The sequence below is a fragment of the Girardinichthys multiradiatus genome, chromosome 1 (assembly GCF_021462225.1).
Source record: "Girardinichthys multiradiatus isolate DD_20200921_A chromosome 1, DD_fGirMul_XY1, whole genome shotgun sequence".
NCBI lineage: Eukaryota > Metazoa > Chordata > Actinopteri > Cyprinodontiformes > Goodeidae > Girardinichthys > Girardinichthys multiradiatus.
In genome coordinates, this window is record NC_061794.1 from 48,818,914 (window position 1) to 48,839,698 (window position 20,785).

At 43.8% G+C, this 20,785-nt stretch overlaps 2 protein-coding genes and 1 long non-coding RNA gene across 6 annotated transcripts in view; 2 read left to right on the forward strand and 1 right to left on the reverse strand.

Annotated features, from left to right (window-relative positions):
- Nucleotides 1-7,231, forward strand: part of hdac6 (histone deacetylase 6) — a 19,938-nt gene extending 12,707 nt beyond the window's left edge. The window contains exons 17-28 of one of the 2 annotated variants that reach the window (XM_047365768.1): nt 54-182; nt 254-422; nt 3,097-3,302; nt 3,376-3,568; nt 3,768-3,917; nt 4,011-4,188; nt 4,262-4,377; nt 4,455-4,637; nt 4,709-4,897; nt 4,986-5,132; nt 5,212-5,340; nt 6,612-7,231. In XM_047365768.1, coding sequence (XP_047221724.1) covers nt 54-182; nt 254-422; nt 3,097-3,302; nt 3,376-3,568; nt 3,768-3,917; nt 4,011-4,188; nt 4,262-4,377; nt 4,455-4,637; nt 4,709-4,897; nt 4,986-5,132; nt 5,212-5,340; nt 6,612-6,680 — 1,858 coding nt within the window. In that variant the 3' untranslated portion in view covers nt 6,681-7,231. The remainder of the gene's footprint in view (nt 1-53; nt 183-253; nt 423-3,096; nt 3,303-3,375; nt 3,569-3,767; nt 3,918-4,010; nt 4,189-4,261; nt 4,378-4,454; nt 4,638-4,708; nt 4,898-4,985; nt 5,133-5,211; nt 5,341-6,611) is intronic. The other variant, XM_047365776.1, reaches the window with a different exon arrangement.
- A 618-nt stretch (nt 7,232-7,849) lies between these two features.
- Nucleotides 7,850-8,422, reverse strand: LOC124868665. The gene is made up of 2 exons (XR_007038358.1): nt 8,086-8,422; nt 7,850-7,982 (listed from the first exon to the last, which is right to left on the reverse strand). It is a non-coding gene; the product is annotated as an uncharacterized LOC124868665 (long non-coding RNA).
- Nucleotides 8,423-8,600: 178 nt separating this feature from the next.
- lhfpl4b (LHFPL tetraspan subfamily member 4b) lies at nt 8,601-14,916 on the forward strand. 3 transcript variants are annotated; one of them, XM_047366113.1, is made up of 7 exons: nt 8,601-8,745; nt 9,673-9,893; nt 10,976-11,180; nt 12,903-12,982; nt 13,427-13,574; nt 13,643-13,679; nt 13,759-14,916. In XM_047366113.1, the coding sequence occupies exons 2-6, from the start codon at nt 9,675-9,677 to the stop codon at nt 13,669-13,671; spliced, it is 681 nt and encodes a 226-aa protein (XP_047222069.1). In that variant the 5' UTR covers nt 8,601-8,745; nt 9,673-9,674; the 3' UTR covers nt 13,672-13,679; nt 13,759-14,916. The 3 variants fall into 3 exon arrangements, with proteins under 3 accessions (XP_047222069.1, XP_047222085.1, XP_047222075.1); XM_047366129.1 differs by lacking the exon at nt 8,601-8,745 and adding an exon at nt 8,802-9,014; XM_047366119.1 differs by lacking the exon at nt 8,601-8,745 and adding an exon at nt 9,035-9,581.
- The last annotated feature ends 5,869 nt before the right edge of the window (nt 14,917-20,785 follow it).

Sequence of the window (20,785 nt, forward strand, 5' to 3'; positions counted from 1 at the left end):
TCAACACGGCTTCTGATGTAAACGTGTTGTAATAAACATGGAACCTGTCGCAGACATCACCCTGAACAGCCTCAGAGGATCTTTAAGATCTTCTCCAAACACCAGCAGCTGGGTTTGGTTGATCGTTGCCATCGGATACCAGCTCGCCTGGCGACAGAGGAGGAGCTGGCCATGTGTCACAGGTGAGCAGGTGATGGGTATGGGTCACCTGAGCAGCTGGTCTCCACTGAGATGGTATAACTGTGTGTTGTAGTTTGCAGCACATCGAGCAGATGAAGTCGACAGCAGAGATGAAGCCTCGAGATCTTCATATACTTGGAAACGAGTTCACCTCCATCTTCATCAGTAACCAGAGCTTCCAGTGTGCCCGGCTGGCTGCTGGAAGCTGCTTTAATGCTGTGGACAGCATCCTGACTGGCCAGGTAGGAGGAAGGGGGACACCTGAACTGAATGGTCCCACCTTAGTTGTAATATTTGTCCGAAAATCATGGAAAGCATCAGAACCGCTGTCATCACCTAGCCACCAGGTTTATTACAGCATGAAAAGTAATTACACCCCAGCCATGGGCTTAATATGTATTAGGAGCCTCGTTAAATGCTAGCAACAAACTATTCACAGGCAGCTTATAGCAGTCTGTCAACAGGCTGCTGAAGTAAAATACTCGGCGTGTAAAAGTACATGTATTGATTTTGATAAATTCAGCTGTTATGGTTCTGCACAAACCTGTTTTAACCCTGAACACATGCAGAACATTTATGTGCACAACTAAAGGGTGGAGCCCTACGTTCCAAGTTGACCCAAACTAAAGCAGTGATCACTAATATCTACCCTTTGGGATCAGTAATGTTCTCCTGCAGCTTCAATGGGGATGGAGAAAAGAAGGAGGACCGAACCAAAGTTTGTCACCACTGTTGGCCTCTCTTCACAGAATTTAATTACTCTCCTGAAACGACATCAACCCAAATATAATCATGATGGGTAAAAAATAAGCTAAGAACCAAACTCCGCTGCCTGTAGCAACCAGCCCCAAATACCCTGGAAGTCTTTCTACAGTTTGGTGAGAGGTGCTGCTTCTACGGTGCATTCAGACACAGCTCATACAATAGATATCAAAACAACTCCACAATAATTTAAACATTTTTTATTTCCCATTGTTGACATAGTTCTGTTCAAAACAGCCGAAACAACAGCAGCAACCCGTTCCTACTGGTTTTACTGTTCTAAATGTTTTTATAGGCATAATCAAATCTCGGGTTTTCCCTGTCATCCTGTCCCGCCTCACCTTTCGCCTACATGGAGCACGTGATCCTCTCAACTGTTGACAGCAGCTTGTTGTCTGGTATTGGTCCTGTAGGCTTCCAGCATGATGTGGTGCAGCTGGTTCTTGAGAAACCGGCCCTGGACCAAACTGTTGGCAGATTTTAGGCCCATCTCCAAGCTGCCTTTATTTCTAAAATCTGAGAGAAAGTCGTCCTTTGTCAGGTTCAGATCTTTTTAGACAACCATAACATCCTGGTGGTTTTTCAGTCTGATTTTAAACTCATCACAGCACAGAATCTGCTGCAATAAGAGTTTTTAATGACATCCTCATAGCAACTGATTCTGGTGAACATGTTCTTGTTCTGATAGACCTAATGGCTGCTTTTGATACAGCAGACCACAATATTTTATTTTCTCCTTTACAGCACTAGGCGGGTATTTGTGGCATCGCATTAAACTGGTTTAAGTCTTACTTGGCAGACAGAACCAGGTGTGTTAGAATAGCAGGTTCCGAGTCCTGCTCTGCTTCTATATCTCATGGTGGTTCACAGGGCTCAATCTTAGGTCCCCTGTTTTTTCCCCTTTATCGCCTTCCTCTGGGTTAAATATGCAGGAATCATGGGATTTTTTTCATTGTTACGCTGATGACAGTCAGATATATATATATATATATATATATATATATATATATATATATATATATATGCCACTAAAAAAAAAGCCCCCTCAGTTAAACCACTACTGTTGTGTCCTGAAGACATCAAAGCCTGGATGGCCTTAAACTTCCTAAATTTCAACAACAAAAACTTTTAATACTTAAAAGCACATTTTTATTATTTGGCTTTTGGGAAAACCTGAGACTTTTTTTATTCTTTTCATGTTTGAAATTGTTTGTTCTTATTGTTCTTTCCTTGTGTTATGTTAAAAACGGTTCTTTATTTTTCATGTGCTGCACTTTGTTGCAGCTGTGGTTGTTTTAAAGTGCTTTAGAAATAAGCAATTAAGTAAATATAGTTGATTGAAACATATGTAACAACATACCGAAGCACGACTTTAAAACCGTGTTTTTACACCTCTAGAAAAACCCTCATCCAGAACCTTGCACCTTGGAGCATTTTGTGGGAGGGGCAAATGGACACAGCAGAACTTCATAACCATAACCATCTTCTAACATCTTTTGGCTTTGTTTCACACTACCAATAAGTTAACATTTGTTTAGTTTGCTACGCCTCCACCAACAGAATGTGACAACAGCAGAACAACAGACTTTGGGTGTAGTTAGTTACCCGGTAACCACAGCCTGAACGCAGGCTATTGTGGCGACTGTGGCTCAGTAGGAAGAGTAGTCGTCTTGCAATCGGAAGGTTGTGGGTTCGATTCCAGCTTCCTCCTGCTGTATGTCGATGTGCCCTTGGGCAAGGCACTTAACCTCAAGTTGCCTACCGATCTGCGTATCGGTGTATGAATGTGCGATTGGGTGAATGTGGCTCTAGTGTAAAGCGCTTTGAGTGGTCTGTATGACTGGAAAGGCGCTATAGAAGTTCAGTCCATTTACCATTTAATTACAAGCTAATAAACGGAGAATTACGGTGTAACAAAGATACCAGACGAACAGCCATGTAGCATCAGGCTTACAACAGACTAATGCTGAGCTAATTATAGAGTAACAATAATAAACTGTCTGGCTTATAAGAATGCTACAGACATTGCTAACAGGCTAACAACAAGCTAATCCGACAAATGCCAACAATGCAATAACAGCATGTTAACTTTAGGATAATGACAAATACAAAATGCTCGGTCTGCCACCTGGTGGATGGGTGTCTTCACTGCAGGTGAGCAACGGCGTGGCCATCATCCGTCCCCCGGGTCACCATGCTGAGAGAGATGCTCCCTGCGGGTTCTGTCTCTTCAACACGGCAGCACTAACTGCTCGCTATGCCCAGAAAAACTCCCATGATCCTCAGCTGCGAATCCTGATCCTTGACTGGGATGTTCACCATGGCAACGGGACTCAGCACATGTTTGAAAATGACAACAGGTGAGGAAGGAGAGGAGTGAGTGTGAGAACGCAGTGACATAAGCCTGATGATGTACTCTGTATCTGTCTGCAGCGTACTGTACATTTCTCTCCATCGCTACGACAACGGGACGTTCTTCCCGTTCTCGCAGGACGCTGCCCCTGATAGGGTGGGCGTGGCCGAGGGTGCAGGTTATAATGTAAATGTGGCGTGGAACGGAGGACGAATGGGCGACTCCGATTACCTGGCAGCCTTTCATCATGTTGTTATGCCGATTGCTGCTGAGGTAACTGCGTACCAATCTATTCACCAATCACAGGACTCTGATTAGAAACTGGGTAGATTATTAATTATTCAATAACTTTCACTGTTATCAGAAAATCAATTCATCTAAAAGAACCTACATATCGACCTGGATAGACTTTGGATTCTTCTGGCTGTCTCTCCCGAGTTTTTCACTGTTTGGTCTTTATTGTCCTCTGCAGTTTAACCCCGGACTGGTTCTGGTGTCAGCTGGGTTCGATGCAGCTCGGGGAGATCCGTTGGGAGGATATCATGTGACTCCAGAAGGATACGCCCACCTCACACACATGCTGATGTCATTGGCTGGGGGGCGTGTCCTCATCTTACTGGAGGTGAGCTCAGCCTGAGGGGAAATGTTCCTGCTCTGCTGATTGGCGGAGGTTTTATATTCCTTCGCTCCTGATTGGCTGTCTTTGCCTCTTCAGGGAGGTTATAACTTAACATCCATCTCTGACTCCATGGCAATGTGCACCAGCGTGTTGCTAGGAGACCCTCCTCCATCCCTGGTGGTGCCCCTCCCCCCTCCTCATCACTGCGCCATGGCAACAATCAGCGATGTTATCCGACAGCAAGCCCCCTACTGGCAGTCCCTGAGGATCAAAAGTGAGTTTGGGACCTGGACTGAACCTAGACCTGCCTCTGGTTTTGTCTGATTGTATTTGCTTTTGTCTTTTAGTTCCAGAATCAGTACGTGCAGGTGTTCCCTCCCCAAAGCATCGTGGGAAGCGAAGTTCTCAAGACAGAAAGTCAGACAAACAGTCACTCCCTGCTGCTGGAGAGGAGGTCTCTACGGTAACCCTTAGATAAGAAAAAAGCTGGTTTCTTGTTAAAGTAAACAAAAAGTAACATGACTTGTCTCACCCAATCAGACAGAACATGGTCTGGCGGAGCTCATGCAGGGATTGGCCAGTCTAGACATCTGTCAAACGTCAGTAAATCAGTCCCCGCTCGAGCCTACCCCCACCCCACTGGAAACAGCCACAATAAAGGTCAAAGGTGACATGAAGTCTGAGTCTGAGAACAGCCAGTCAGCAGGGACAATGCAGTCTCAGGTGAGTCAATTAGGCACGCCTCTATCTGTTTTTTGTCTCTAAATCTAACCCCTTTCCTGTTTCTTTTTAAGACTGTTGCCGTGGCAGCACCAGAATTGGATCCAGCAGGGATGGGCCCTAAAGCAAGGGAAGCAAGGGTGGATTCAGGAAGAGGGCAGGAGCCTTGTGAAGGAGAAAATGAGCCTGCAGCAGAGGGAGCCTGTGGTTGGTCCAAGCCTCAGGTGTCTCTGGAGCTGACATGCAGCACTGAGATGGGCGGAGTCAGTAAATATTGAGTCAGCTGTTAATGACAACCTTAATGAAAGTTCAGGTGTGATGCTGAACCTGTCCATCTGTCTCTGTTCTCAGGACACTCTATACGTGGTGGACCCTCTGGCCTGGTGTCCTCATCTGGATGCTGTTAAGGCATTTCCTCACTCAGGTATAGATGTCTTCCAGCCTTGCGGAGACTGCGGTTCTGACACTGAGAATTGGATCTGCCTGACCTGCTACCAGGTGACCTGTCTCACCTGTTTCCAACCTGTCCTGCAGCTGTGCTCAGGAGGGTCTCATCTGTTGGTCTGCTGTTCCCCAGGTGTGCTGCGGCCGTTATGTTAATGAACACATGGTTATACATGGCGCCACGCTGGAACACCCGATGGTCCTCAGCTTCTCAGATCTGTCTGTGTGGTGCTACCTGTGTGAGTCCTACGTCCACCACCAGGTGAGGTTGCTCTCCCCCTGTTTCCTGGGTGGAAAGTTCAAAGTTCAACAGGTTTTTTTGTCTGATTCAGCAACTGGAAAATCCTGACATCATAAACCTGAGCTCGGTGGGTTCAAACTTTCTCAGGTGAGGTGTAGAACAAGGAGGGGCATGGCCAAGGTGATGAACACCTGATACCTCAGTAAATGGGTCAAAAATGAACTTCATGAACAGAAGAAACTCGTTTTAGAAGGATGCAGAACTTTTTGGTGGCATCAGCCAGCAGCCACACCAGTTTGGTAAAAACATCTAACAAGCTGAGGCTTGAAGGACATACAGAGCAGATCCTTGGACTCATACCTGAAGCATGAATGACAAGAAGCACCAGTTGGAGCCAGACGGGTGGCCCAGTGGAGGAGTTATACTGGATTAGGCTGCTGGTATTACAGCAGAACCAGATGAACCATTTCAGGTTAAAGTTCGGACGTTTAATAAACTCCCAGACCTGCTTCTGGTTTCTACAGGAAACCTTCATGACCTGAAACTCTCCAGGATGAAGATGGCCCAACCTCCAACTGTTGTTGGGACGCTGTGGTTTCTCCTGCAGCAACATCTGAGCTGGAGAAAGGAGTGATGGAGGAAGGTGGTCTGCTGTGAAGGACCCAGTTAACACCTGGTCCCTGTGTGAGTCTCACCTGTAGAAGAACATGGCACCAGGATTAATCAGGGCCGTATGATGATTTAGACAAACATCTGCTGGAAACCTTTAATCTATCATCCATCTGCTTCTTACTTTGACATGACGCTTCATAGAAACGGTATTCCCAAATGGGTGTGGTCTCTTCCAGCAGTACAACCTTCTCCGTCACTCTGCAGGGATACTTCAGGAATGGTTTGAGGAGCCGACTTGCTCATTAGTTTCTCCAGACCTTAGTCTAATCAAACATCTGTGGAGTTTTCGAGAAGTTCAAGTCATAGGAGGCCCTTTTCATAAACTCTGGAACTTTAAGGACCTGCTGCTGACGGTTCAGCGCCAGATCCTCAAAGGTCCAGAGCAGATGGGTCAGGCAGAAAAGCTCATTTTAGGCAGATGCTCATAATGTTATGCAGAATCTGTCTGACTTTGGAGGAGAATCAGATCAGGAGGACAGGACCTGGTTCTTCAGGAGGACTAACTCTGCAGATCTTCTCAGGAATATTCATCAACAGCATCTGAACAGAACCAGCTCAGACGGGCAGAACACATAACGGTGTACCTGGTAAAGGCTAATGTTCTGTTTGTTTCTGTTTAGGTTCTGTTTGAGGCCAAAAATGCTGCTCACATCTCCAAGTTTGGAGAGGAGGTCCCTCCATGGAGCTGAGGAGGAAGAGGCCGCTCCATCAAACTCGGTTGCCATGGAAAACAGCAGCACAACCCAAAGGGAAAACGGAAACAGTTTAGGTTTTATTATTTTTACTGCAGATCTTCGTCATCAGAGGGTCATTGGTTCAATTGCCTGATCAAAATGAGACCGATCAGGAGCTTTTATTTTGTAAATCCAGCACGGAGGCAGCTTATTAGCCGCCACCTTCAGCAGTTGTTTGTGTAAATAGTTTTAATTTCCTGTTATAAACTGACATGACAAACAGGAAGTGGAAACACTGCAGCAGTAATCCTGCTCTCATGTGATTGGCTGGATCAGGAACAGTTTAACTAAAATTAATCTTAATGTTGTGACCTTTATTCTGGAAAGAAAACCAGCTGAAAATCAGTTATTGTTCTCTGGAGCTCTGTGCCATCTGCCTCATTTATAAACCCTGTTTGTTCGTTTTCACCGGATCAGAACCCAATGATCAGCGTTTGACGCAGAAAAAGTAACAGTCTGTTCATTTAAATGTTTTATTAACAATAAAATAATTTTCTGCTGATTCACATCAAGTTGAATTTTTTATCTTGATGACGAAGACGCTGACAGACCGATCTGTTGCAGCAGCTCTGATGAAGACCAGAACTCGACGTCTCTGGGTTGAATCATGTCTCAATGGGTTAACCTGGGTTTTCCCGTCCAGAACAGCTGATATGTTTAAGTTTGATTCAGATGTCCTGCATAGGTCCCACAGTTCCCAGGAAAGGGTTCATACTGGGAGCATCTTCAGAATGCAGATGATCAAATGCGTGTTTTTAAAAATCAGGAAAGTGGACCAGGACCTTACACAGGTTTAACATGTTCATTGTTATAATGTAATTGGACCGTATTGCAGAACCCAACTGTGGACTGCTTTAGGCAGGGAACAGCTCCTCTGAAGGGCTAGGGTGAGTTCTTCCTGTGAAGACTGGAGATGTAACCTAACCTGAAGATTTACTGACTGCTGTTCCATTCTGGACATCATTGGTCTGTACAGCAGGGGGCGCTTTCTGGTAGGAGTATTATTATGGCAAACAATGCCTGGCACAATGATGTCCCATGACCTCTGTGGTGACCCAGAGCTTTCGGACTGGAACATGGTTCTGAGAAGCTTTGAGTGGTTCAGTCCTTGTTCTCCATGTTGCTGGGGTGGGTGGATCCTGCTCCAACTGTCGTGGAGTTTCTTGAACAGGGAAAGGAGTCCAAAGGTTTAGGTTCTCCACTACCTGCTCATTAGTGATGACGTCTTCTGCACCAAAGATGATCCTGAGCTGTAAACTAAAGCACGCTGTGATGTAATTTATGGGTTAGTTGACCTACATGAACAATGAACTTTCTCCTTCATATTCTGCAACAGCTGATCTGTTTCCTGTTTCCTCACCTGAAGCTCTGCAGAACAAGTCCACCAGGTGACGGATCCCAGTTGGACCTCTGCAGCAGCACTTCTACTTTCAGTTCCTGTGAAGTATTGGCACGTTTTTAATGGTTTGTGCTCATAAAACACACCTGGGCAGATGATGGGCAGGAGGTCTCACAGCTCCTCAGACCTCTGCTTGGAAACCTCTCAGCATCATATTATTAATAACGAAGCTCATCTGCAGCGTGAAGCACAAACTGCACTGATGTGAGAACGTGTGGATTTTTGTGCAGACAGAGAAGATAACTGATTCAGAATCTGGTTGAAGGTCAGAATTTTCTATCAACTATAAAAAAATAAATCTGGGATTCTGAGAAGTCCAGCTTTAGGTCTGAAGATCTAATTCAAAGTCACATTTCAAAAAAATCAGACTAACATCAAACAAAACAGGTTTCTCCATGAAAACCTGCCAGAGAGGCGGTTATCTCCTGTTACCATGGTGATAAACCCAGAGTCTGTTTCCATGGTGACTGACTCTGAGTTAGAATGAGCTCTCTTTCTGGAGCAGAGACTAGAAATCATCATCCGGGAACTTCTCCTCCTTCCTCCTGCTGCAGAAACCCCTTCTCATCCTCCTCTTCATCCTCATCATCACCCTGCAGACAGACGGAGCTCCTGCAGCAGGTCTGCTCTTTTCTTCTACTTTTCCTGTTTGTTCATTTAAAACATGAACGCGCCTCGGCTCGTGTTGCGTCGGTAAATCCAAGAGATAATAACGTGACGTCGGCATGTGTTTTTATGTGATTGGTTGTGGGTCATTGTGATGCTGCAGCTCCGTTTGTTGCGGAACCTTTGATTGATTATTGGTTCTCTTTGATCTTGCGGGCTTTATCTCAGCTGATAAGAGCCTCTCTGTGATTGGCCCGCAGATCCATCTGTTGCATGATGAGCAGGTTGGTCATTGATTATTGATTCGGTCAGATTGTCTACTTGTTTGTTGCGGAAATAAGATAATTCAGCAGTTGCACGTTTTGTTATGAATGTGCTTCTCTGATTCGCTCCATTCTATAACATCAAGCTCAGGAGCCAATCAGAAAGCAGGTGACCATTTCTTTACACCGGTGAATTCTGTCAGAAAATAAAAAATGTTGGGACATTTGGACTTGGACATAGTTTTGGTGTGAAGAACCGTTCCATAACGTTTATCTCAGATGAAGATCACTGAAGCTCTTCTTGTTTAAAGGAACCAGGACCGTCTGGGTTCTGGATGATGATGACAGCAGTAGGCTAACTGTATACAAACCAGACTAGTGACCGGTTCTCTGTCCATCAGTAGTGAAACCAAGTCAGACCCGGATCTGATGTTACACTACAATTTATTCAGTGAAATTCCCACAGATGATCCAGAACCTGCTCCTCTGCAGCAGCAGGATAGACTCAGTCCTACAGGCTGATGCTCCTTCTGGGCTGCTGAGATCCACTGAGGAACATGGTCTGATCTCTCTGGTGGTTCCACCATGGTGAAAAGAGCTTTCATCCTCCAGCACCATGACACCTCTAACCCAGCTGAGGGCATCACCACATTAACACCTCTGTCTCTGTCTCTGTCAGTGATGTCGGTATCACCGGGCCTCGCCGACCTGTCTCGTCTCTATCAGACGGAGTTTGTCCGTAGTGCCCGAGCAGTCGGTGTCCTCTGGGCTGTCTGCACGCTCTGCTTCGCCATCATCCAGGTGGTCATCCTGGTCCAGCCGTCCTGGATTGGAACCACAGACGCCAGGACTCACCGGGTGGGACCTCTGCTGCCCAGTGGCACCATGGGACTTTTTGAGGTAAGGAAGAATGACCAATCACAGTTCAGAGTTTAGTTCTGATGAACCCGAATCTTGGAACAGACTCAGTCCTCAACTGCAGTTTAATTCAATTATTTATTACTTAATTTTATTTCACTTTTGCATTAATGTAGACAATGATTCAGCCAATCACATGGCAGCATTCATTCATCTAGATGTGGTGAGGAGGACTTGCTGAAGTTCAAAGCACCAGACTGAAGAAGAAAGAGCATGTTGAAGGCTGCATGGTTGTTGGTCTGACTATTTCACAGTCTTCTAGGATTTTAACTCGCAACCATGTGTCAGAAAAAATCTCCAGCAGCTGTATGAAGGTCAGAAGGGAATGGGGCGACAGGTTCCAGATTATAGAAAGGCTGCAGTAGCTTCAGTAACCACAGGTCCCAACCAAAGTCCGCAGAACATCATCTCTATAGTAACATGTGGAACCTTGAAGCAGAACAGGTTTCACTCCTGTAGGCTAAGAACAGGAAATTGAGGCTACAGTTCACAGACTCAATAGAACTGGACCAGAACAGGTTGGAGAAACGTTGCCTGGTCTGATGAGCCAGAAATTTAGCTGCAACATTCAGATGGTCGGGTCAGAACGTGGTGGAAACAACATGAAAGCTTGGATCCATCCGGCCTTGTATCAGTGGTCAAGGGCGGGTGGTGGTGGTGGTGGGATATTTTTCTAGTAAACTTTGGACCCATCAGTACCACCTGAGCATTAGTTAACCACCAACAACTGGCCTCCATATTCACCAGATCCCAGTCCAACAGAACACCTTTGGGCTGAGGTGGAGCAGGAGTATCTCATCGTGGATGTACAGCCACCAGGTCTGCAGCAACTGTAATGCTATCACGTCAATATGGACCAAAATGTCTGAGGAATGTCCGACACTTCTTGGGTCTTTGCCATGAAGAATGAAAGCAGTGCCAATTTGTCGTCATTATTAACTTTTCATCACATGAAGCTGAAGACGTCCTTCAGGCAGCTGGAGCAGGACTCTGCTCTGCACTCAGTAAAAGTACTGTCCATGAATGCCTCTGTTCCTCTTTGTGTTTGTCCCGCATGGGGTCAGGTTTGCATGGAGTCGGACTGGCCGGTTCCTGACTGTCGTGGAGGTTTGTCCAGCCTGTCTCCGTTGCCGTCCTTCCAGTCCGTGGCGGTGTTAGTTGGAGTGTCTCTGTGGGCAGTGTGGACCAGCGTCCTGTGTCTCTGTCTCTTCAGGTTCTGCAGTGCTGCGACCGTCTACAAGATCTGCGCCTGGCTGCAACTGACGGCAGGTCAGTCACAGCTTCCGCTGGTGGCCAGTTGGAGGGGAAACTGGTCCCAGTTGAGCAAACAGCAACACTTCTATAATGTTATAAGTGGACCACTGTTCTTCATGGCGCTGACCCGCCTCCTAGGCAGCAAAACATTGAACATGGCTCCTATATCTTGTTGTGGGATTGTAGAACAGAGGAGTGTCGTCATGACTTAAAGGAACTTTGACATTAGAACCTGATTATTCTGATATTCACATTCAGGATCAAAATCCAACAACCTGGAAGTATAAACATCTGCTGGATCATAATGTGACCGTAAACTGAGCTTCAAGAAGAAGAAACAGAATCATTAAAAATTGTTTTGGACCGGGTCAAGGTTGCTGTATAGCAAGGCCTCTCACAGTGCTCCATCACTGCAGACCCAGTAGGACTTTTACTTTTCTTTAAAGATTCTAAGGGGTTTTGGACAAAAACATCACATGGAAGAACCCAAACAGTTCTTCCTGTGCTAAGCCAGAAGATCTAATGGGCAGTCCATGAAGACACAGTCTGATCATCGACCCAAATTGAGGTCATTACTGATGCCGACTGGTCCAATAATGATGGGACAGCAAGACAAGGGCTTAAAATACATAAAGGTCACCACTGGCCACATCTCCACCCAGACCACAAAGGTACCGTTTAGTATTTTAAAAGGGAGCATAAACATGGGACAGGAAGAAAAAACTTCCTGGATGGTCCTGATGGCTTCCAACGGTACTGACATGACAAGGAGATTCTCCTGGAGATGTTTTCTGCATCATGAAGTAATGACTGAATCGACAGCATATTCCTGTATTGGGATGCGAGGGCAGGAGGTCCAGGAGGCGCCAAGGAGTCGATCCTGATCAGGTGCCCAAACCCCTTCACCAGACTCATTCCATGCTGAGCTTCCCCTGGATGACGGAGCTCCCCGCCCTAAATCTACGGCTGCGCCCAGCCACTCTCCAGAGGAAGCTATTTCCGTCTCACAAAAACATGTAAAGCAATTTTAAAATTGATGAATAAGAGCAGCTGAGGACTTTACTGAATCCTCTTTGAAACACTTTTATTCTGTTTTGGGATTTCTTAGGGGCTTAAACCTTTGGTCAGCAGATCAACAGCCTGTTTGACTAAAAATTCATGTTTTCCTCTTTTAATTTTTTTGGTTTTTCACTGTTTCTTTTCAGATTTTGAAGCTCTAGTTAGATCCTGGCTATGATCCAGCAGAATGAAGCATCTATCCTGTAAATATTACTCCAGTCTTTAGATCATGAACAAGACACAGGAGCTGGACACGGGTCTGTAGTTCACCAACTTACCATATGATGAATTTAACCTAAAAAACTAATAGCAGGGTTCACTCAAATCCTTGTTTCTGATTTTTGACTCTAGTTGTCTTTGTTTGTAGTCATTGAGTCGGGGCTATTTTTATACCTCAGTACTAATGGAAGATTTAAAACAAGACAACAGGACATGAACACACTCTGAGCTTTTTAAATAGAAGTCGAAAACTTTCTCTGAAAATTCTTAATTAAGATTAAACTTGTAGTGTAGTTTCTGCTTTTGCCTGTAGAGGCCAGTCTTCCCCTAATTCCTTTGTGACCCTAAAGGCAGTTTTGCCGTAGTTCCTCACTCAGCCTGTAGAGGGCAGTTTTGCCGTAGTTCCTCTCTCAGCCTGTAGAGGGCACTGTGTTTTTTGATGTATCTTTTCCTATGCAGGTTTTTGTCTCGCCTTGGCGTGTCTCCTGTTTCCAGACTCGTGGGAGAGTCCAGAGATGAGAGTTCTGTGCGGAGACTCGGTAGGGATGTTGCGGTATATGAAAATGTTCTCATTTATCCATTATTTGTCCTGTTAGCGATAAACTTCAATAGAAGCTCACAGGATGGTTTGGTACTGATGCTGGTTCCATGTGAACAGGAATAAATGCTGCTTTTGTGTTAGTGATATAATAAAGCAGAATTTGAGGAAGACAGATGAACAGGCATTCACGAATGGGGCGAAAATTAGCTGGAATCGTGGTGGGCCCTGAACGCACCATTAGCAGCGGAGCTTGATTTTCCTGCAGTGCAGCAGCCTGTTTAAACATGGCAATGTTTACAATGTATGTTTATGAGGCTGTCACTGAGAACATTTAAAGCCCAGTTGATTACTCCTGCTACGCAACAGCTGTTCCTGGGTACATGGTATCAGGTTTCAGCTTTAGTCTCCGCCCTCTGTCTGTCTGATCATGTGTTTCCCTCAGGTGGGCAGCTTCTCTCCAGGTAACTGCTCTGTCCACTGGGCCTACATTCTGGCCATGCTGGGAATTCTGGACTATGCCATCCTGGCCACGTTGGCCTTCGTTCTGGCCAACAGACAGGACGCTCTGCTGCCACCGAACACCCCGGATGGTGAGTAGGAGAAGGATGGAGATGAAGGTGAAACTGTTTGATACTGAAACTGTTTTGTGTTTGTGCAGTGACCGCAGGCCTGCTGATGTCAGCTTAAGTCATTAAGTGAGTCTGCTCTTCTTTTTCTGATGCTTCTTGAGTTTTGTCAAAGCTTCTGATGTTTCTCCTCTTTCCTTCTCCTCAGAGATTTCCCCACATCTTCATCTTCTTCAGACCTTCTGATGTTTCATCATCTTCATCAACAGAGAGCACATTCTCCAGAGGCTGGGCTTGTTTTAGAGAAACTTATTCGTTAATGTTCCTATAAGTGTGATGTTTAGGGCATAAAGCAGGTTCTTTGCAGGTTCTCTGCAGACCCACAGTGTGAGGCGGATGGAATGCTTTTAGCCCTGCATGAAGAAAGGTTTCCTCAACAAGATTAAACTCTTGTGAGACTGCAGCTTGTTTCAGGCCCACGGACCTTCCTGTGGATAAACGTCCTGCTCATTATTATAGAAAGCTCATATCATTGGTCGGTGTATTTACCTGGACAGGTGTGTCACAGTTCACCAGCATGATAGATGTATACGATCTAGATGTAATGGTTCAAACCTTAGACCTTGTGATGTCCATCCTGCATGGTGTCAGTGAGCAGACAGCAGCGTGCGTCACATTTATGGGTCAGATTATTGGACATCAGCAGTTTAAACTCATTTCATTAAAGGGTCACTCAGAATTCAGTTGGTTCTGGATCTGACCCAAATTAGTTAGATTTTAGTCTTAGAACCTTTAAAACTAGAGTAGTGTGCTTAGTGCTCGCTTCTGGGTCCAGAGCTGCACACTAGACTCCACAGCTGAGATCCACAGAATGGTTCCGGAAACAGGCAGAACTTTCCAAATGTCTGTTGATGCTGTCAGCTCTGATGATGCATCCATAAAAGCTACATGAGCGGGAACCTTGCTCAGGAGAGAAACACCACGACCTGAAGAAGGTTTTGATGACATGTTCTAATCCGTAGAGGCAGATTGGGCATGTGAAGGAGCTCTGGGTCCACACCGAGCAGCTAATATTGGTTCTGCTGTGATCTGATGGATGTCTATGTTGGACTTGCAGATGATCGGACGTCAGAGTGATGTGGCAGCTGCTTATGGTCTGAGAAGGTATTATTTCATCTGTGCGTTAGAATCGGTGTTGACTGACACCAGAACATCTGAAATGAGAAATTCATTCACGTTTTATGGGTCAAATCGGTCCAATCCAGCAGAGACAGGGTGGATATATCCTCATGGAAGAATTAAAGTGAGAAGATTGTTTAGGTTTTCTGCCTGTTTTAAATCATTAAATAATAAAATTCAACATAAATCTGCTGTCAGTGCAGTTCATGCAGACACCGAGTTACTTCCTGGGACCTGAATGAAACCCACACTGATGCCCTCCCAGATCTTCAGAGTGCTTTAGTGGTTTTATGACCCTGTCTGTGAATATGGGTCTCTTTTCTGAAACATCCTGCTGCTGATGTGGAGATTCAGAAAAGGTGTTTTAATATTTCATATTTCATCATGTTAAACTAGATGTGCGTCTATTTAGCAGAACGGTTACATGTTTGAAAACTTTAATGTGAAGTAGCTCAAGGATGGAGATACTTTTATCTACAGTGACAGTTTGTTAGCAGAGAAACAGTCAAATCCATAGTTCTTAAAGTGCCTGTGACACTCGTTTCACTCAAATGCAGATACTGAAAGGAAATATCTTAATATTTAAGAAATTGGGCAGCAATTGACATCATATTAGCATCAAACACCTGATTAAAGACAATTGTGACACAAAATACGCATATTTTGACGATAAATTTTGCAAGTCCAAAGTTGCCCCATAATGACATCAGAGGGGAAGTCTCGGGTCATTCATGGTGCGAGTGTCAATGATAAACGGTTCAGGTAGAAGCTACATTGCGTTAATACGGTGAAACGTTGCATTGATGGAGATGGTAGCAACACTATGACAGCAGCCGTTAGTCTGCACTACTTTACTGAAGCAAAGAGGATCAGAGCTGCCTGGATCAGAGCCGGAAAACTGAGGAACAGATGGGCTGGTTCCACCAAGCACAGCCAGGTGTGATCAGAGGACTTCTCAGCAAAGTGCTTCTAACAAGAAACCTCTGAATTTACCAGAGAAATGATGTCAGAGGTCAGATATCTGCAGATGAAGCAGAAAGTTGAAGCAGAGTCTAAAGCCTCGTTTCTGATGGGGAAAGATCTCCAAAGAAAAGGTTGTTGCTGCTGTTGCTAAACGGATCCAGGCTCAGCAGGTAAGAACACTTCCTGGTTGCCAAAATACATTTAGATATCAGTAGTTATTGTTGATTATTAAAAATAAGAAATTATTATTAATGATATAAATTATACACGCATATAAAATATTTATGTTTCTCTAAAAATTCTGATATAAAGTTAAAAATGACACCAGGTGGTGTCTTCAGATCTTGAATCATCTCTTGTGTCGCTGCTGCTGCTCCATGCTGCTCAGCTTCACCTCCGTTTGGTTCAGTCAGTACCGTATTTACTGGATTTACACTGTATCTGGTCCGTTCTGGTCCGGTTCGCTGCGAGGAGGAGTTCCAAGAACCAGATCGCTCAATAAAAGCCAGTGATAAATACGTTAGCAGGTCCAAAACAAGTCATTCTGCGGAAGTTAAACCAGTTTAAACTGCTTAATTTCTCATTTGATGCATCCAGATATTTTTATGTGTTTTGTTCTACAATGGATGAGTTCACTGAGTTCATTTGTTGCTTAGATTGATGCATTTAATGTTTAATTGTTCGGTTTATAATATTTTAGTTAACCCATAACTGATCTAATTGATCTAATGTTAACAACTGCTAATATATACATGTCTATAGATGCTTTCAGGAGGATGATGTCATCACGCACGCTACCTTGCTACCGCCATTTTGAGTACCGAACGCTAAGGTAAGCTCTGTGGCGCTTTCTCTCAGACCAGAATGGATTGTTCTCATTTAAAAAATCGCTGTTATTGGATGCGATCCGTACGAAGTTCCTGCAGACTGTTTTCAACACCTTTCAACTGAGAGGCTTCCAGATTTTTTCTTCCACGACTTATACATATGTCTTATACACAACCCGTCGTAAAGCAGGATTGGGTGAAGCATGCTCCCATGCAGCTGCACTGATGTATGCACTACTGGCAGCAGTCAATGTCAAAGATGGACAGTCCAGCACTCAGAAGGCCTGTGCCTGGGTCGTTCCAGGCAAAACATCTCAATCCAGTATAAGGAACTGAGCAAAATATCAATGACCAAGAAGAATAAATCAAAATCCATTACACTGCCCAGCATTCCTGTCCCTTCAGAGGATGAATACATGAGGTTCTTCCAACAGCTGCATGAGTGTGATGTCCAGGAAGGAAATCCCAACGGAACGGCTATTTTGTCTATCATCGCGGGTCACTCTGACAAATACATACCAAAGACTGTCCAACTGAACTTGCCACAACCTTTGACAAGTCTCTTCTCGAATGCAAGATTACAAGCAGATTTATCATCACTACTGGTAGAGAGTGAAAAGGTCTTTGATGATCTTCAGCTAATGGAAAAAGAGGTTTTGTACATTGGCTGTCTAATTCTTCACTAAATTTGTAAAGCACTTCCTTATTTTTTATATTATTGGTATATTCAATAAGATTACTACACTTTTGGTAAAAGCTTCTGGTAAATGCATATTGGGTAAGTACTGGTATTAAGTATACTATTTGTACTTTGCTTAACACAAGGGTCCGCAACCTAAGGCTCCAGAGCCACAAGTGGCTCTTTGGATCTTCCACAGTGGGTCTTGATAACATAGGCTAAAAATAAAAAAGAACCAGCTAATGTGTTTTTTTCCTGAAAACCTTTTTAAAAAACTACTTTTTACTTAAAAGGTCATGTAACATTTGTGGCTCTAAACGAGTGTTATTTAGCTGGGCCGAGGGCAAATTTGGATCGTAAAGGTTGCAGACCCCTGGCTTAACACTAATATAAACAGATGTATCAACATTAAAAACTGCATTTAACTAATCTTCAGTGTTCAAAACATCTTGCAGTCATTTTCAGTAGAAAAGGCAACTAGAGAAGAGTCAGCCAGCAAGGTGTGGTTTGAGCAAAGAGCAGGCAGAGTCACAGCATCGGTCTTCCATGAGGCAGGCAGGATGGACAGTGCCATATCCTTGATTAAAAGGATTTGTTACCCTCGATCCTGTCAGGTTTCTACTGAGGCAGTGAGGTAAAGACAGAAGTGCATATGGAAAGGCTACATAACCAACCAGGTTTACCAAGGGTTGGTTTTTATTTAATTTTTAAGAGATATTGCAGAGTAACAAAGTTATTATCATTACACGTCAAAGACTTAAGTGATGTAAGCTCAAGATAAGATCCCAGTCCTAACACTTCCACTATTTCATTTCTGCTCTGTCGAAAAGTCAGGTAATTACAGAGTTAGATAATGTATACAATGCATAATTAGATCATGTTTGCATAACAGCTAATGTTAGGGTTAGGGTTAGGGTTAACCCTAACCCTTTCAAAATGAAATACTTTGTGGGTTGGGATGTTTAATTCTGCATGTCATCCCTCTGGTGGAACAACAGGAGGGCAAAGATTACAGAGGGCACAACACACTTTCACCATTTTGTCTAGTGGCGTGAGTCCATCTGAGGCTGAATAACAAAGTGATATGGGTATGGTTCCTTGCAAAATAGAGTGCTTATTCCTTACAAGTCCTATAATTCTCTCCACATGGATGCGCACAGCTGCCAGTCCTCTCGACAACTCGATTTCTTCTGGGTGAAGCTGTGCTTTTCCTTTGGTAAAGGCAGGTATCTTGAGTTGTGCATTGACAAGTCCTACAGAATCTGCTACATTAAACCCTCTGTCAGCAAGAACCACATCCCCAGGGGACAACAGGTCAAGATATCCACTATGCTCCGTCACATACTTATCACTTGTCCTACCACCCCAACCTTTTGAAACAAAGCTAATGACCCCTTGTGGTGTTATGAAAATGAGATACTTAACTGTATTATGATGTTTATATTGTGAATAGGTTTGTGCACGTGCTCTCATCTCTTTAGGTCTTTCAATTAATATCTCAAAGCAGTCAATAATACTAGTGCAATTTTTGAAGTTTTTTCTGTAACACATGGGAAGAATAATTAAAATCTGATCTCTGCTTGGCCACCTTATAATATTACACAGCTGGAAATACATAACATTCAGTGTGTTGTTGAAAACCCTACTAGCGGTTGATGTCGATGTATGAAAACAATGACCTAGGAAAAAAAGTGGTAAATTAATTCTCAAGTGCTTTAATGTTAGTAAAAACTGCTGAAAAGGTGACAAACATGACTTAACATTAAGTAATGGTGATATAAAAGAGAATACAACAATCAATTTACAGTAAGAAGGCAGGCCAGTTAACTTGACTTTCTCATCTTTGCTTTGGAAACTTTCTTTACTGAATGTTAATGAATCTACTTCACCCTTGAGTTTACAGATTTCACTCCTTAATCTCATACATTCTTCATTGAGTCTTTTAATTGTGACTTGGCAAGAAGCATTGGTACAGGAACCATCCATCCAACCTCCTGTCTGTCTTCTCCTCCATCCTGCTGGTCATTGCCATCCACTTTTGAAAATATTTCATTACTGTTTCTTTTCCATAAATGTAATTAGTTTTATCATGAAAATTTGATGCCACAAGCACTTTAATGGCTGAGTAGCACAACATGGCCACACATTTCAGCTTCTGATTGGCTGATTAGATCTTTCTGCCGACTCCTTCTCAGAAGCTGGTGAGAAGCTGAATCAGACACCTACAAAGAGACAGACAGAACACAGAACCAGCAAAAAGGTTCTGCCCAGCCAAGCCAGGACAGAGTCTGGTCACTGTGTCAGGTTCTGTTGTGATAAAGGTGTTCTTGTTCTGTATGCTTTGTTACCTTTATCTGAAGTCTGTGTGATGTTCCTACAGAGATTTCTTTGTCTCCACACCTTCGACCTGCTCAGCATCCCTCATTGACTCTCCTTTAGCATTATTTTTACTTTATATCCAATTAAGTTCTCCACCAAGGTTTCCAGAATAGAGCCAGAACCGACAGTCCTCCAATTGAATCGAATAGAATTGCGCCACTCAAGGTGGTAGCAAGTTGAAGTAGCTCTGTTACTTTTAATTTTGATTAATTCATTTTAAGAACTCAGTTTCCTCTCCTGGTGGATAAAATAGATTTTTTGGACAATTATCCTCTCTGGCATCAGATGCTGTGCAGCTGAAGAGATTTTTGCTGATACCTTATAATGTTTTGGACATTTGGCATTATGTGTCATCATGACAACGGGGTTGTTTTTTACAACTGGGAGCAGCTGATTAATATCTCAAAAGCTCAAATAATACTTCAACTACAACCCCAAATCCCTGATGACTTGAAAAGGAGGAACCCTGGATGCAGAGCAGGAGCAAAGAGAAGAGAGAGAATGAGGAAGTTGAAACCATCTCTTCCATTGACTCTGATGGGCAATGTGAGATCGTTGGGAAACACGTTGGATGAACTCCAAGCCCTACAAAGGACCCAGCCAGAGTACCAGGCATGCAGTATTATGTGTTTTACTAAGACATGGCTGCAGGATCATATTCCTGACTCCAGCGTCTCTCTTGCCAGGCTTCCTGACCATACGAGCAGACAGAGATTTAAAGAGGAGCGGCATAACTAAAGGAGGTGGACTAGCAGTATTTGTGAACAACAGATGGTATCATCCAGAACATGTTACTGTGAAGTGTCATCTCTGCAGTTCAGATATTGAACTGTTAGCAGTAAGTTTTCGTCCATATTATTTATCATTTATTATTTATTTAGAGTTCACCAGTGTTATTTTGGCAACAGTTTACATTCCACCTTTAGCTGTTGCCAACACTGCATGCGATGCCATCAGCTCAGTTGTTGCTAAGCTACAGACACAACATCCCAATGCGTTTGTGGAAATTTCTGGTGATTTTAACCATGCTTCACTCTCTGCTACACTTCCAACTTTTCAACAGTTTGTCAACTGCTGTACCAGAGAAAACAAAACGTTGGATTTGTTTTATGCAAATGTCAAGGACTCATACATCTCTACAGCAAGACCTCCTCTAGGCAAATCAGATCACAATCTTGTTTTTCTCTGCTTGAAATATAAACCCCTGG